General features: G+C 36.7%; 1 protein-coding gene across 1 annotated transcript in view; it reads right to left on the reverse strand.

Annotated features, from left to right (window-relative positions):
- Window positions 1-17131, reverse strand: part of LOC139978861 (uncharacterized) — a 49160-nt gene that overhangs the window by 16202 nt on the left and 15827 nt on the right. Inside the window, exons 14-16 of the mRNA XM_071989393.1 lie at window positions 15876-16116; window positions 15015-15131; window positions 13987-14113 (exon numbers count right to left, since the gene is read on the reverse strand). Coding sequence (XP_071845494.1) covers window positions 13987-14113; window positions 15015-15131; window positions 15876-16116 — 485 coding nt within the window. The remainder of the gene's footprint in view (window positions 1-13986; window positions 14114-15014; window positions 15132-15875; window positions 16117-17131) is intronic.

The following is a 17131-nucleotide window of genomic DNA, read 5'->3' on the forward strand; positions in this document are numbered from 1 at the left end:
CTCATTTATGTTTTGGTTTTATTACTAAAAAAGAAGGGTCATGACGAACTAACAAATGACTCCACAGTTCTCAAACATGTTACCATCAGTCGCCCATACACTTTTCAGAGGCTAAGGACATGTGAAAATGCAACATGGGAAAACTTGACCCCCCCAAAAAAAAAAAAAAATTTTTTAAACACTCTTTGAAAGGAAAAGTAAACAGTCAAGCTAATGAACCTCTTTGTTTTAACCCAAGTCATGATCTACGTTGATATGGGAATGAAACCAACTCAAAAGATTAGGTTTTTTTGGTAATAAAATTTGTTTACTTCACAGTCAGCCCAGGGCTGTCACTGACTTAATACTACTTTAGCATCTCAAAACTTTTTTCACCCTCTCAAAGACTTCCTGCATGTGAGCCTTCAAGCAGTTTTAAGTGGCCAGAGCTTGAAAAGTAAAAAAAAAACACTCCAGTAAAGTGCAAAACATGCTTACTCCTAAACGCATAAAATCACACCTCATACCCATGAACCTTTCGCTTCTGGTGTAAACAATGGATTATCTCCCCATGTTTCTTCCTCTTCTTCTTACTATTATTATTAAACTTGGACAGGTGCCATCATCACCCTACTTGAGCCAAGTGTGTGTACCATATCAGCAACAAATCCACAAACATTACTGTACATTCTTTGAAAATCTGTAAGCTTCTGCTTCTCTGGGGTTTTAGCTCAGCTGTAGCCACTTGGGAAATAAGTCCATAAATGGATAATTTCCTGATTTGTTGAGTTAGATCAATTGAGATCAGTTTCTTCCCATTTCCTGTTTTGGATGTTCTAAGACAAAAAAAAAACTTGCTCTAATGCTTAACCTTTTAGCTGTCCAAAATAATCTGGACATGAAAAACAGAAATATTTGAGCAATTTGTGATGAGCTAGATGTGGACAAGTTGTGTATCTGTTACATAACGATATCCAAATGGTACTCAATATCATTGATGCATTTGGTACAGGGTTAAAGTACTCTATCACCGAACTACAGAACTAGTATTGTTCGATACAGGTGGCAGGTGCCTGCAGTGGAATTACGACCGACCTTACCGGTTTCGAACCTCTGGACGTACAATCAGTGTCCATAGCCTAGTGGTCAGGGGTGCCAATATAAAGTGGGAGGCCCGGGTTCGAATCCCGGTGGAGGCTGGAAGGTTTTTTACTGTACTGGATTTCCAACTCACTACAATTTCAGCCAATACAACGAGTATTGTTCGATACAGGTGACAAATGCCTACAGTGGAATTACGACCTTCCTTACTGGTTTCGAACCTCTGAACATACAATCAGCGTCCATAGCCTAGTGGTTAGGGTATCCGCATATAAAGGGAGAGGCCCGGGTTCGAATCCCGGTGGAGGCTGGAAGTTTTTTCAATGTTCTGGAATTTCCTACTCATTACGTTTTCAATTATATATATTCATTTGCCTTTGTCGTTTACCTCCATTTCATTGACAAAAGTCTTTTCAAAGTATCTCTTTCGACATCCGGCTTTAGGAATCACAAATGACTTCGAGTTGGTTAGAATCATGTTTGATCTCTAGAGTATGGCAAATATGTCAGCAAAACAAAACTAGTATAGTTCGATACAAGCCTTTCAGAAAAGCAATTGATGCAATTGTTCCTATTACTATTAAACATTTACACATGTATGTATGTGCAATATTTTCTTTACTTGTTTATTACTGTAATTTCTTTAATTGCATAGCGTATTACACTCCCTGTATTAACTAAACAGTAAATGATGGTACTATACAGCTTGTCAAATACCAAACATTCATACATTCGTGACTCATTTATTCTCTATTTGTCCAGATCAGTGAGCACTTCAGTGTGCAATTCATCATTTAAAGAAAAAACAAATTCTGTAAGTCTCAGCATTCCTGAGCAGGCCCAATAGGAAAAGCTATTGGGCACCTCCAAAGACAATTCAATGTCTAATATCATGCCATGTTTGTTATTAATGTGTACCAAGGGACACACAATAGTATCAATAGTGACCCAATTCCATGGCAAGCCACATCCGAACTTAGCTTTGGAATTGAGGGTGGAAGTCATCTCGGCTAAATTTGCTTCGTCAATGAAGCATTTCAGTAGTCCCTATAGGACAGCTGCCATGGCGGAGAGATTTGTTTAGAGGGGTTTAAGGTCTTACCCAGGATTATGTATGTCTGTCTGTCTAAGAACTTGGTGCGCTGAGCTAGTACATGTCGGTATGTTTTGTATTCATAATCTGATCTAACAACCATAAAACATCTAGAATGGTTCAATGAAAATTGGTCACCTCTCGCATTACAGGAATGTTTTCATTAAAAATCTTCTCACATGCTGGTATTTTTATCTTCCACTAAATAATGTTAGTTTACAATCTCACCGGATCATAAATCATGAGCTCTAAAAGTCGTCGGCATAAGGGGGGAGAGGCACCTCGCAACACAGTTTACATTATAAGCTATGGAAAATGATGATCAAAATTTTAAAACAAAATGTCTGTAATCAGCTTAGTCCATAAAAACTCAACAATTTGTTTTCCCCCTTAAGGTTGCACCATGTTTCTAATTATAACTTAGTAAAAAGTGAAATTTTCATGTATCATAGTTAAAGTTTATAAACTAAAGGCAGATACTTCCTGGCCATATTTGAATTCTGTACTAAATGCTACAACATGAATGTGTACCTTATGTTCAAAGCATGTCAAAAATTACCTAATTCCCTAGAGGGAGCGTAACTTTCTTCAAAATAAACAATGCAAAACAAGAGAAAACAAATTTTGACAATAGATTGACTAATAATGTAGAATGCCCTTATAAAGTACAGATTCTCCATCCACAATTCTTACTGGTATCTTGTTCTCAGCTACACAAACCTTAGGCCTACTGGTTCTCAATTACACGAGGCCCAATCTTTATTCCAGCATCTGTCCCCATTGTAGGAAGAGGAGCAAACAATGTTAACCATTGTTCTCACACTACACATAATGCTAACTGTGGCAGGGATGAGGACCCCAAACAATGGATCACAACGATACTTCATATTCATCCTTTCAAAACTATCTACCCCTCCCCCACCCCTCCTCCGACACCTTCCCCTCGGACTACTACATACTCCGACAATACTAAGTTGTACAATAAACCAAACTTGGCAACTAAGTTACTACCAATTATATTATGTAATCATGCTTATACTAACAACCTGTCTACAGTTCGTGACTTGCTCATTCCATTTAAGGGAATGTTATTGTTTAAATCAGGAAAACTGATAGCTGATGACCACTGATCAGATGTGATAAGAAGATTGTACAAACACCAGCTGATCCATTTCCAAGCCATGTGGTTTTTGGGAAAAGAATGAAACTCCATCATTGACGTATAACCTTGTAACAGATATTCAGGCAGACACACACACAAACACAGGTTAACTTGTTGCAGGTCAGTTGGGAAAAATTAATCCTATATGTATGGTAAACTGTTCTGTACTAATTTTCCAACTCATTACCATTTCCGGTGTATATATTCATTTGCCTTTGTCGTTTACCTCCATTTCATTCACAAAAATCTGTTTTAAGTATCTCTTTCGAGATCCGGCTTTAGAAATCACAAATGACTTTGAGTTGGTTAGAATCATGTTTGATCTCTAGAGTAAGACAAATATGTCACCAAAAACAGAACTAGTATTGTTCGATACAGGTGACAAACGCCTAAAGTAGACTTACGACCTTCCTTACCGGTTTAGAACCTCTGGACGTACAATCAGCATCCATAGCATAGTGTTTAGGGTGTCTGGTTCGAATCCCGGTGGAGGCTAGAAGTTTTTTCACTGTTCTAAATTTTCCAACTAAATTACGTTTTAAATTGTATATCTATACATCTATATATATATATATATATATATTTATATGTTTATATGTTTATATATTTATATATATATATATATATATATATATATATAGAGAGAGAGAGAGAGAGAGAGAGATATGTATCTATCTATCTATATATATATATATATATATATATATAAATATAGATATATATATATATATATATATTTATATGTTTATATATCTATATATTTATGTATATATATATATAGAGAGATATCTATCTATCTATATATATATATATATATATATATATATATATATATATATATAGATATATAGATATATAGATATATCTATATATATATATATATATATATATATATATATATAAATATGTATATATATATATATAAACCTGTGAGTTACATTAAGGTTCATACAATTGCTTAGATAAATAGGAATAAATTGAAGACAAACTTTGCAGAAAGACCTGTAATTTTCTTTTTCTTTTTCTTTTTCAATCCCCTTACTTTGGAATCTGATTGACCCCAGTTAGATGCTGAGATCAATAAGAACTGATTTCAGACCAGAAATAAATCCACTTAGATACAATAAAAATACCAATAATATGAATCAAAAAGTAGCAGTTGTAAGGTAAATTGACTCAATTGACAGGAAGTTAATTCCCCCTAGTGAGGTTTCTTACTACTGCAATAAGGTACACTTTCTGACCCCATCAGCACCCTACGGTGACAACAAACATTCTTAAAGTGGAATACGGATGTAACACAGCTATGTACCCTGCCAATAAAGAATAAAAGCAGAGGAACAGCTTGGGAAGTCTGTAGTTTCTATGAGGTGGAACAGGTGTGAATTACATTTACCAATGTTAACAAGAAGAATGACAGCTGTTAAAATCGCAACAACAAAGAACAGGAGTAAGCTACCGACAAAATAAAGGCCACACCACAATCAATGAACGCTTTTACAAGACATCGTCCCCAAACAACCAGACTTATGAATTCAAAAGTAACAGTAATACATTTTATGTACAACCAAGACATAGTTTAAACCATTCAGTCTCAGTAGTCACAAACTTAATGTTCACTTTACATGTAACATCATCCAATTTTTAGTAGTAACACACCAAATGTTAACATGTTACATGAACCACTATCCAGTCTCAGTAGTAACACACTTAATGTTAATGTGTAACATGTAATATCATCCAATTTTCAGTAGTAACACACTAAATGATAACATGTTACATGTACCACCATCCAGTTTTATTAGTAACACACCAAATGTTAACATGTTTAATGTACCACCATCCAGTCTCAGTAGTAACACACAAAATGTTAACATTTTACATGTAACATCATCCAATTTTCAGAACTAACTAGTGTTCGACCGATTATATGACAATCGGTTTTACCGATTACCGATTATTTCCTGTGACAATCGGCCGATTGCCGATTACCGATTACCGATTATTTCAAAATTTTCGTGGAACTGGCCTAATGTATGATTTAGCGTTATGCATGATTACCAACTTCTAAGAACACTGTAATACATACATCGGGCGATGTACGATTATAACGAGGAGTCGCAATATTGCAATCCCGCCACAACACAGTACTGTACAGACTACAGAAGGGGGGAAATAGTAGCCATTAGCTACGAAATGAAAAGCAAAAAAGTTAGGGACAGGTTTTACAACTGCTATTTAAACCATTATCAGTGTTGCAACTCCAGCGTAAATAAAGTAAAAAGTATATCGCACGTAAATAAAACATTCGTTATTTCGTTAGCTGATATCGAAATATATAATCTGATATGAAAAAAAATGTGTAGGCCTAAGTAAGAGTAAGTTGGCCTGACGTTTCGATCATAGCAGGATCGAAATGTAACGCCACATTACTTGAAACATATTCTTACACAGGCTCTTTAGTGGATAAGCAGTTTGCTAACAGTTTTATTTTATTATGAAAAATAAAACATTCCCGAACGTTTGCTTCAAGTTTTCAATGATTACCATCTGCGCGGTAAAACTTCCGATCGAACGAACGTTGTTTCAAACGATCATACACAGTAAGTCAATGGCGCTTCTCCATTGACTTAACTACATGTGGGAGAAATCACACACTAAAGTCCCATTGACTTTGTCGCGGCGTGTCACTGGAAATCAGACTTGCTTTTAGTCGGTTGCGGTAAGGAGTTTAGTTACTGTTAGCACCACTGATCTGTACACTAACTTAGTGTACAGATCAGTGGTTAGCACGTATGGGGCATAGGAAAAAAGTTCATCGGGTTTTTCGTAAAAATATGCGTAAGAATGTTTGCCTAATCACAAAATAATGTTTTGCAGTAGAACCTATGAGGAATGTCGCCCAACGTGTTTATGGATATTTAGGTGTATTTGGAGCCTTGATTTCATCATTTTATGCCATTTGTAAAATCTTGGGCGCATTTTCAAACTTAACAGTTCTGAAGCTCAACCGTTTCTTCAGCCAGACTAGCCTAATGTACGTAGTTCTCACAATGAACAAAGCCTAATGTTATTGTTTTCACTTTCCAGTTTTCACCTACGGTGAAACGGGCAAAGTGGTTCAAAAGTATACTTATTTGGTGATTATATTTAGTACAGACAATTTTTCTTTCTTATCAATCGTTTAACATGATAACAGGTGGTTTTGTTAGATGCAACAAGCGAAGTAAAAAAATACGTCGTTCCCCTAAGGTTATCGCGGGTATACTGTGTGATGTAACGCGGGTATACTGCATGATGTTAACTGCCAAATCTGGATAGTGTATCGAACAGCATTTGTACAAACTCGCGCGAGGGCTTACGATACCGTTACACCGTAGATTTGCGCACCTTCCCCGGCTATGAATAGCATCGAATCGAATGATCAAAAATTTTTCTCCCGGTGTGGTTGTCGTGTATCAAAAGCGCGGAAAATACAATCCTTTATGTGGAACGTAATAATCGGTTCCAACTAATCGGTAGCGCAATGGATTTTGCCGATGCCGATTATTTACCGATTGTCTAATAATCGGCCCGATGCCGATTGTCTAACCGATTATCGGTCGAACACTAGAACTAACACACCAAATGTTAACATGTTACATGTACCACCACCCAGTTTTATTAGTAACACACAAAATGTTAACATGTTCTATGTAACATCATCCAATTTTCAGTGGTAACACACCAAATGTTAACATGTTACATGAACCACCATCCAGTCTTAGTAGTAACACACAAAATGTTAACGTTTTACATGTAACATCATCCAATTTTCAGAACTAACACACCAAATGTTAACATGTTACATGTACCACCATCCAGACCCAGTAGTAACACTCTGTTAATGTGTTACATGTAACACATGCCAATTTCAGTGGTAACATGTGCATAAAGTTAACATATTACTTGTAACACATTCCAATTTCAGTAGGTTCACACTTAAAGTTGACATGTACCAATGTCTAATTACAGTAGTTACAATGCTAATGTGTAACACAAACCACCATTTAACTTCAGTAGTAACACACAAAATGTTTAATTTTTGTTCATGTACCGCCATCCAATATGAGTTAATATGGTAACACTAAAACCACCCTATTATGACCTTTTTTGCATCAAATTTGGTAACATTGGATAACATCCGATACAATTTCCAGTAAGATACTGGATTATAAGTACCACTGCATATGTTTCAAACTTGTCTGCATGGTTTTTTTCTGTTGTTTACTAGTTTTCTTGCATATTCTTGGAACGTGCAAGACAGTTTGCAGTTTATGACTTACGATGTCGTCGTTCAAATACTATTGAACCATTCTACAAGTCAATAAAAACAGGTTCACTGCAGTAGCATGGGGTTGTTTACCAATTAAAAGAAGGGATTTCTGATCTTAAGGTATTTCCTTATGGCAGCATATTCCTTCCCTAAACATTTCCTATAGCAGGTAGGGAAGGAAGTCGCTCTGTCAATTGTGATGTCATCATCGTTGTTACTGCCGCAGTTTTAAAAACATTTCTGTTTTTTCAAAAACATCCAAACAATCTGACAGTTACATTAGGCATTCAAAAGACTTAAAGGATAACTTTAGGTACAAAATGGTGTTGGTTATTATCCAAGGGTGCTGCTATATTGTTTTTATGAAGTTAAAGAGAACATGTTTATCTGGCTGAGTTATTACAAATAAAAGCAATGGATTTAACATCAACATATATAGGCCTGTTCTAAGTAGCTGACATCAAGTTAGCCTTTAAAAAGGCGCATTCCAGACATTTAGTACATTTTAAATGTGAATATCTTGAAAACTGGAACAATTTTGAAAGAAAAAAAGTATACTAGTGCTCTAAGTTTTCTCTTTCCTTGGACTTTGACATATCGAGTGTAAAATTCCTGCCTAAGGACATCCTTTTAAACCATCAACTTTTGAGGATGTGGTGAATCTTTTCAAAGGACTTCTGAGGACTTTGCAGTCATAAGTCAGAAATACCCAACAAGGGCATGTGTGTCTTGGTGTGGGTGTGTTAAGGAAAATCCCATTACTACCACACCAAAAAAACATCTTCTCAGCCAAATCTTCAAACCTGAGACTTTCTACTTCTCCTCGTCAGCTAAAAAACTTTGACCCATGCAACTACAATTATTAAACTACTTCCCCATGATCGCAACTTGACAATTATCTGAGCAAATATATGTATCCTTAATATCACTCTCGACAATTGTTTTTGTCTGAAGACAAAACACTAAAGACATCTAAATATGAACCAAACATAGACTCCTAGACAGATGATGATAAATTTATGAAACGTGACTGATTAATAAAATAAAGAAAAAGCAACCTCCAGCTCCAGGATGGATACATAACTTAATAACGGGTGACATTTGACACCATATTTCATACTTCGTGCTCCTTCCGTTGGCATTGAAGAAATCTTTCTGAGGACTTTAACTTTGTTTTAATACTTAGATGGTTTCTGATAGCCCCTGTCCGACTATCTGATAGTTTCCTGTTCGTGTGTAATAACACAGTCTATTACATTTCAATAAATACTAATAAAATTTGATGCACAATTGGGTTTTCCCTTGAGAAACATCAAGCTATGTTCAGGAAATTGGAATAAAGATACAAACATTGTTGCTGTTGGGATCGTGAGGTGGTGCGATTACTATCTTGATTGGTACGGAAGGGTAGAGATACAGACAAGAACAGATGGGAAGTGTTTTTGTCTTGTATCCTTGATTAAAGAGGACGATTTAATGCCTCGTTAAAACCTGATGATTCTCAGCGTCAAAGTCTGGCTTACATCAGATTAAAGGATGATTTGTAGACAGAATTTTAGTATTGATCTAATATCGTTCAAGATGACAGAAAATAGCATTGGAAGCCAGTGATGTTTCTAAAAAGCTATCTTAGTTTTTAAGATGTTCATAACATATGCTTAATGTCTGGAATGTTTCTTTTAAGGCTTATGTGCATGCATCAATATTAATGTTAATCCATTGTTTATAAAATCTAATAACTCATTGAAAAACCATGTTCTTTAAATTTCATATATGTAACAAAGCACCACCTAAATACATGACATTGGTCACCCACTTGTCCTTGAAATCTGAGGAACTAACCGTGACTGCACCTTAGACTTTATAGTCCAGTCACTTTAAGTAATTACTCTCGGTCTGTTTAAAGGATCATTCAGCAAAAATTAAAGATAGGAATACAACCTAGACTGACAGCAGTGCTTTGTAAAAGTCTACAAAAATATCAAGAATAATTTTGGGGCCTAAAGTCATCTTTTAACTCCTTTTAACATCTAATGTAACTATTATTACAACAAACACATGACTTTAGACCAAGTTAAATTTAGAAAAGGGAAAGTATATAGCTCTACTTTTGATGTTAAAGTAAACATTAAACAACTAGAGACACAAAATAATCACAACTTACAAAAAAAAAAAAAAAAAATTGGTTGATTATTATCATATCATGAAAGACCTTTGCTAAGTATCTTTATTTTTGTGCTTTAGTTTTCTTAATACGATGAAGAATCTGGACCGAGTGACACGTTGGTAATAGAAAGAAGCAATCCATCTCGAACGTTACTCGCTGCAGCAAATGTTATGACAATTCTTGTGAATACACTCTAAGAGGCTTCTAATATGAACAACTTTACTTCGGGGGGGAAATAGACTTTCCCTTTAAGGAGATGCATGACACATTAGAACAATGTGTTAATAATTATAGGAACTAATCGATTATCCTTCTCGAGATAATAGAAAAGGTTGCCATGCCCACTGCTGACAGATAGCACATTCTAGCATAAATACTGACGTTCCGTCGTCAAGGCGACGTGGATGGCAAGAATAGAGAGTTTGAACTACCCTCCCTAATAAGTGTCATCCACATATCGTAAAAAATACTTTAACATTGCCGTAACAACGCGATGACTGACAGTTTCTAGCGTTTGAATCTTTGCAATACACGCCCCATCCCGAGCCACCTTCAAAAAATGTATCTTTCTTTACAAAGATGTGACCAGATGCCCTTCCGGCTGTATCCTGGGAACTAAAGAATGAGCCTCACCACTTTACACATAATGATGATCATATACAACATACCATTATATGCCAAACTTCGTAGCCTATGAAACATTCCACTCACAAATGTGAAACCACTGTGCAATGTTTGAAACAGTTTTTGTTTTGTTTTAAGAGAGTAATAAACTACCTACTTGATGTCACAACCCTCAGACACGATTGGTGTTGTCACATTCCACATTTTGCTGCCAACGGAAAACAAACTAGCCATTTTTCAAACCACAAATTGACTAATGTGATCAATCAGCCCAAGGGCCTCACGGGTAGGACAGAACCTTTTGTGCATGTCGGGGTGTGGAGAAGTAATTCCGGAGTTAGAACAGAAATGGAGTCAAGAAAACTAACTAGTTAAATTATTGCCTTAAAATGATTTTGTCTTGGGAGTCTTTTCATTTCCCTATGGTGGATATAGCAATGGCACCATGTTGATGGTACTTTATTGCAGATTTAATCTATTTTGCAACATGTCAAAGCTATTAAAAGTTGTATTCCCATGGCAACTAATTGGAACCATATTGGATATTATGTCATTATTACACAATGTGTTATGGTCCCCAAGAGAAGACATGAATTATAAGCATTGCAACCCTTATCATCTTTATCCCTACAGTGTGCCCTCCCCTATCACCACCATCCCACCCCCACCCCATCCATCCCCTCCCCTATGTAGTCAAAATAGTGAATCATTGGGGTTGCATGTAATAAATTTATGTATTTATACTTTGCTTAAAACAACCCAATGCATCATGCAATCATTATCATTGTATTCTAATGAGAGGATATTGGACCCTTTGTAACTGGCTAAACCTAATATTAAGTAATTTTAACTGGGGTTCTTCAATTTCACATCATGTGCATCTCTATCTTATGTGGTTCTCCACTTACAGAGAACATCCATCTTCAAGTTTTTCTGCCACAAGTCATTAGTTCTTCTGTCACATAGTAAGTGGCTTCCCAGTCGCAGGGTTTGTGGTTCTCTGGTCATACCATATGTGCCTGTTTAGTGAAGGGTATGGAGTTCTCCAGTCCTAGGGTATGTGATTCTCCAGCCACAGGGTTTTGTGGTTCTTCAGTCACAGGGTTTGTGATTCTCCAGCCACAGGGTTTTGTGATTCTCCAGCCACAGGGTTTTGTGGTTCTTCAGTCACAGGGTTTGTGATTCTCCAGCCACAGGATTTTGTGGTTCTTCAGTCACAGGGTATGTGATTCTCCAGCCACAGGGTTTTGTGGTTCTTCAGTCACAGGGTATGTGATTCTCCAGCCACAGGGTTTTGTGGTTCTTCAGTTACAGGGTATGTGATTCTCCAGCCACATGGGGTATGTGATTCTCCAGCCACATGGTATGTGATTCTCCAGCCACATGGGGTATGTGATTCTCTAGCCATAGGGTATGTAATTCTCCAGCCACAGGGTATGTGATTCTCCAACCACAGGGTTTTTTGGTTCTTCAGTCACAGGGTATGTGATTCTCCAGCCACATGGGGTATGTGATTCTCCAGCCACATGGTATGTGATTCTCCAGCCACATGGGGTATGTGATTCTCCAGCCACATGGTATGTGATTCTCCAGCCACATGGGATATGTGATTCTCCAGCCACATGGTATGATGGATGCCTACTGCAGTCTACAGGTTATGGTGTGGTATGTTGGATACTTACTGTAGTCTACGGTGTGGTATGTTGGATACTTACTGCATTCTATGGCTGGTAATATTTTTTGCTGAATAAATCGATTGTTTTTTGGATTGAACACACTTCCTTGAATATCTGAATGTTAATGCGCTGGTATTGTAAGAGATGGAGAGATATGACCCTTGCGGGATTAAACGGATTAAAAGATCAGACGCATCAGTCGTTAAAAGATTGAAAAGTCTGCCAAGTCTCTTTGGACCTTATCAGTCTAAAAACAAATCAAAGAAAAGAATCGTTTCTTCATTCGATAATAAGCCGTGTGGATAGGACCTATCAGTGGCATTATTAAGAGACTTTAAAAGTCAATGGCATTTATCAAGGAAACCATTTCAATGAAGTATGCTGGATCTCTCATAACAAAGTGAAAAGCGAAATACCTCACACAAGTCACATCTTACTCCTATTAAGTACCTCACACAGGATGCAGAGTCACATGTTATTCGTATTTACCACATATATAAGTGCAGTAGATGGCTCGTGTTGAAAGTGTTCTGAGGATTTTGCTACCACCCTGACACAGGCAAATGTTTTATTGTCTAAATTAACCCTCTTCAATGTCTGAGAACAATTTGGGGGATCAGGACTTCACAATTTTCAAAACTTAAAAACAATTATTAAAGTTTGTATACGATAACATGAAGAAGTTGAACTGTAATAAAACAAAGTTGGGGATACTCTGGTATTGTGACTTTAAGCTGACGACGAGAAACGAAACGATGAGAAAACCCTTCCGACTGAGACTGTTGCAAGGTATACGACCACGTTACACTTGTGTTTTTCAAACCTTGTGAACCTAGACATGTGACTTATTGGCACAGATCAGAGACCTACTCACTTGGCAGTCTGGGTATTAAACCCACCTACATGATTAAAGAGGGAATTAGTGACTGTATACATATGCATAGCCTTTCAAAGTCCTATTTTTCCCCACTTTTTTTACCTTTTTTACGGTAAAACATGAAAAATTCTCAGTGCTTGACATGTTTGCACTTGTGTAATAATTTCGTCGTGTCGTACGGGATCTGGATACTCGACACTCCATGGATGACCTACTTTCACATACCATAGATTTAAAGCTTAAATATGCAACATAACCCATTGAACCATGTCATCAAAAGATGCTGTCAACCTGCTCTGTATCACTTTCATCAATATTTATGAAGACAAAACATAAGAGTGAGTGAGAGAGAAATTTTGATATGTCCTTTACAACTGATTGCACAGGTTTCTCTCCTGCCCTTGAAAAAAAAAAAATCAAGTCTATAAATGACATCAACTAGCTACATGTGCTTCAATCTTTCTTTTTTCCCTGTTTATTCCAATGTTATATTTTCTGTAATGGAGATGGGTTTTTGCAAATGATGAATCTAACAAATTAAAACCCTTAATATGCCCTAACCCATGGCATTGGTTTCTGGGTTCAACAATGTTCACATTCTACCATGACCATACGAAGAAAAAAAAAAAGGGGGAAAAGCAGAAGGTTCCAAGATTCTAGTGACACTATGACGTGACAGGTTCACAAAATGACAACTTCCAGACACAACTTTTGTAAGTAAGATATCTCTCGAATAGAGCAAGATAGAGCAAGAATAGAGCAAGATAATGGGATCTCTTTGGGGGAGTGTGGAGGGAGTCTAGGGGGGAGTGGGGGAGTGTGGGGGAGTCTAGGATATATGTGGGGGGAGTCTAGGATATCTCCCGAATAGAGCAAGATATTTCTGAACTCTTTGGGGGAGTGTGCTCTTCCCCACGGATCTATATCATATAAGCCAAAGATGATAATTATGTTTTCGTTTTCTCCCCTTTAATGATCTATTCTTTACTTACCTAAAGCACGTAAAGGATCTTCAACTGCCAGTATTGGAACAGACGAGGAGTTGTCTCCACTCAGCATCTCGGGGGTCAGGGTCGGTGAGGATCTCTCGGAGGATGAACTTACAACTGATTCAACGATCTGAATCCAACGGAGAAACCACATTTAAATGTTAAAACTATCCAGTGGATAGATTATCAAAGGCCATTCTGCTCAGGGGCAACATCTTTCAAAATAATTGCCCAATTAGCTTTTGTTTTCTTCGGTACAAGAGTTAGTGTGTGACGGTGCAAGGAACCTCACCGGTAAACATTTATGGCAGAGGCTGTTTTCATCACTTATGAAGTTACTCCAGAAACAACAAAACCTCTGTAATGGCACTTAAGTGATGTTAGAAAAGGAAATTGACCTAACAAATCTCTCCATTCAGTTACCAGTAAACATTTGTAAAGCACTTGAAAAGAATCATGGTTATGAAACCAATTGCAAGCATTTATCACAATAAGGTAATCCCAGGATAGGTTTACTAGCACGATATATGTCAAATGTAGTATGGGAAATATTCTGCAGCTACTAAAGACATTTCTTTGTTTGTATACTTCGTTAGGTCCTTCCTGCCAACTGTCATCTATGCAAGCCTTAAACCTTACAACAATAATCGAATGTCTTATGGATATCCACCAGACAATAATCAGTTATTTTTCTGCTGTAGTTTTGTACCTCAAATATTCAGTTGATGTAAGATATGATAAAAAAAAAAAAGTAAAACAATTTTGTTATTTTTTAGGATACAATATGTTATTTTTACATTTAAAGTGACACTGTTTGTGTATTTGCTTCTTGCTTGTGTTATTTCAAATTTCAACTTTTTTTTGGGGGGGGGAGTTGGGGTGGGTGGAGGGGACAATGGTGGATTCAGTTTATCCCTCATTGTAGCTACCAATATCTTCCCACTTATCCCTTGATTGTTTTTGCATTTCCATTTGGGTCACATCCCTAAGAAGAGAACAAGTCACAGAGCATTTAAATAATGCATTAATACCTGTTCGATCAGTTTGCTTTGAGCTCTATCCACTGTAGGTTGATTCTGTGTTAGGCTACCAAATGTAGTTTCCCTACCATCTTCAGGCTTTTGAACATCTCTGTTGCTATGAGCCCTCTGTAAGGAAATGAAAGTACAAAAGCAAATATATTTGACTCATGGGAAGTAATCCAGTATAACACTTAAGGAAAACTGTTAATAATGCCTAAAAACAGGACTGGCTGTCAGGGTTTGTCCATAAGCAGCTGAGGCTTCAGTTCCTTTCATTAACAAAGGTTATTCTAAAAGTTTAGAGAGGGCCAACCCAGCAAAACTGTCATCAAAATCAGTCCTGTTAGGATGTGAGTTATTTTGATCATGTCTACATCTTCATACTGTCTTTTACACAAAGACAATTACATAACTTCGGTAATAACAAATGTACCATGTGCACTGCAATGATGCAGTACATATTCAGGTCCATGTGTACAGCAAATGTTATGTTTACGTACATTCCTGTACCGATTAATAAATCTTCTCAACCTGTCTTTTATGATTTCAAATATACACATAATGTAGTAACTCATGTCACCTTCCTCTAAAGAAAGAAAAAAGGAGAAAAAATCAAAAATAAATTCTGATGACAGGACCGTCCAGTGAGCTTTGAGTACCAGTTTGTATCATGCAATGCCAATGAATAACTACAGAAATCAGACAACAGTAAAAGACACATTTTTACATGTCCTTCCAAAATATTATCTTTGTTTAAGAAGATAAATCATGGGTGTTTCTAAGGAACCCTCTGCTGTTTCGTGACGAACTAGCAAACCCTATATTAAATGCAGTATGATAAAGTGGAGTGGGTTTGGTGGATCGACTAACCGTGACAGGTTGCTGAAATGTTTCTGAAGGTCTCTGGAATGAAGATGGCCTCTTCTTCTTCTTAACTGTGGTCTGGACCATTCTCTTATTGGATGGATGTCTAAACGTGCCATCTTTCCTGCTGCTAGTTTTGGACTTTGTCGACACAGGAGTTTCTTGCGTGTCCCTCTCAGAAGTGGCTGATTTATATCTTTGACGGGAAAAGTCTTTAGTTTTTGCTGGAACTGGGATTTTCCGTTCCCTAGAAGGATGAAAAACAAAGAAAAATCAAAACAAGACAAAATTTCAAATTTTATTTGAATGTTCATATATAGATATGTGAGTGATCACACACCTTATTATCCCAATTAGGTTTAATTGCAAGGCTATAACTGATAGAAATTACAATTCTAAGGATAAAAAGAACACACTTCCTTTGCATATCCTGCACAAAGCAGCACATTTCCTATAGATATATCCTTCACATAGAACCCCTATTTCTATGGATATTACCTAGAGTGAGATGGTATATTATTGGGTGGATTCAAGATGACATATTCTAGAAAAAAAAAACTTTTCAGGAGTTTTATAATGAAATAACCATGAGTAGAATGAACCCTGCCCTCCCCCCATACCCAAACTCCCCCACCCACTCCCCCTACCAATTGCCACCACTCCCCATGTTTGTTTAATATGTATCTAATTTTATCCTTGTTGATAATTCCGACACACAAAGATCATTTTCATTTTCATTTTGCCAATCTCATGAAATCTGACAGTCTCATCAACTTTGCATGATTCAATGAAAGACAAAATTAAGTCATTATTTCCAATAATTATTATTCACACTGTGAATTTTACATCATGATTAGATCAGTCAGACTGACGGCAAACTAACTAGATCCTCAACAGCTGACTAACAGTTTCTATCACCACACATCATTTCTCCTGCTTTGTGCTGTGAGACTGAGTAATTATACAGACTTGGGAAATACATCATTAATTTTAATTACAAGGTGCAAATTGTCAACTACAAGTCATTCTGCTTTCCCTGTGCCATTAGCATTCTTAAACTACAGGTCTATCAAGTCAACAGCTATCTTCCCCCCCTCCCCCCTCCCCCCTTTTTGATACAAATTATTTGTTTTTGACAACAGTAAAGTCACAAATGGGATACTTTTTTCTTTTTTTCCTAAATTTTGTTCCAAAACTCCCTCCTGTTGTTGCAATAATGTTCAAGTAATCTATTTACTATTGCCAAGATAAATAACATATTT

Source organism: Apostichopus japonicus, chromosome 13, assembly GCF_037975245.1.
Source record: "Apostichopus japonicus isolate 1M-3 chromosome 13, ASM3797524v1, whole genome shotgun sequence".
NCBI lineage: Eukaryota > Metazoa > Echinodermata > Holothuroidea > Aspidochirotida > Stichopodidae > Apostichopus > Apostichopus japonicus.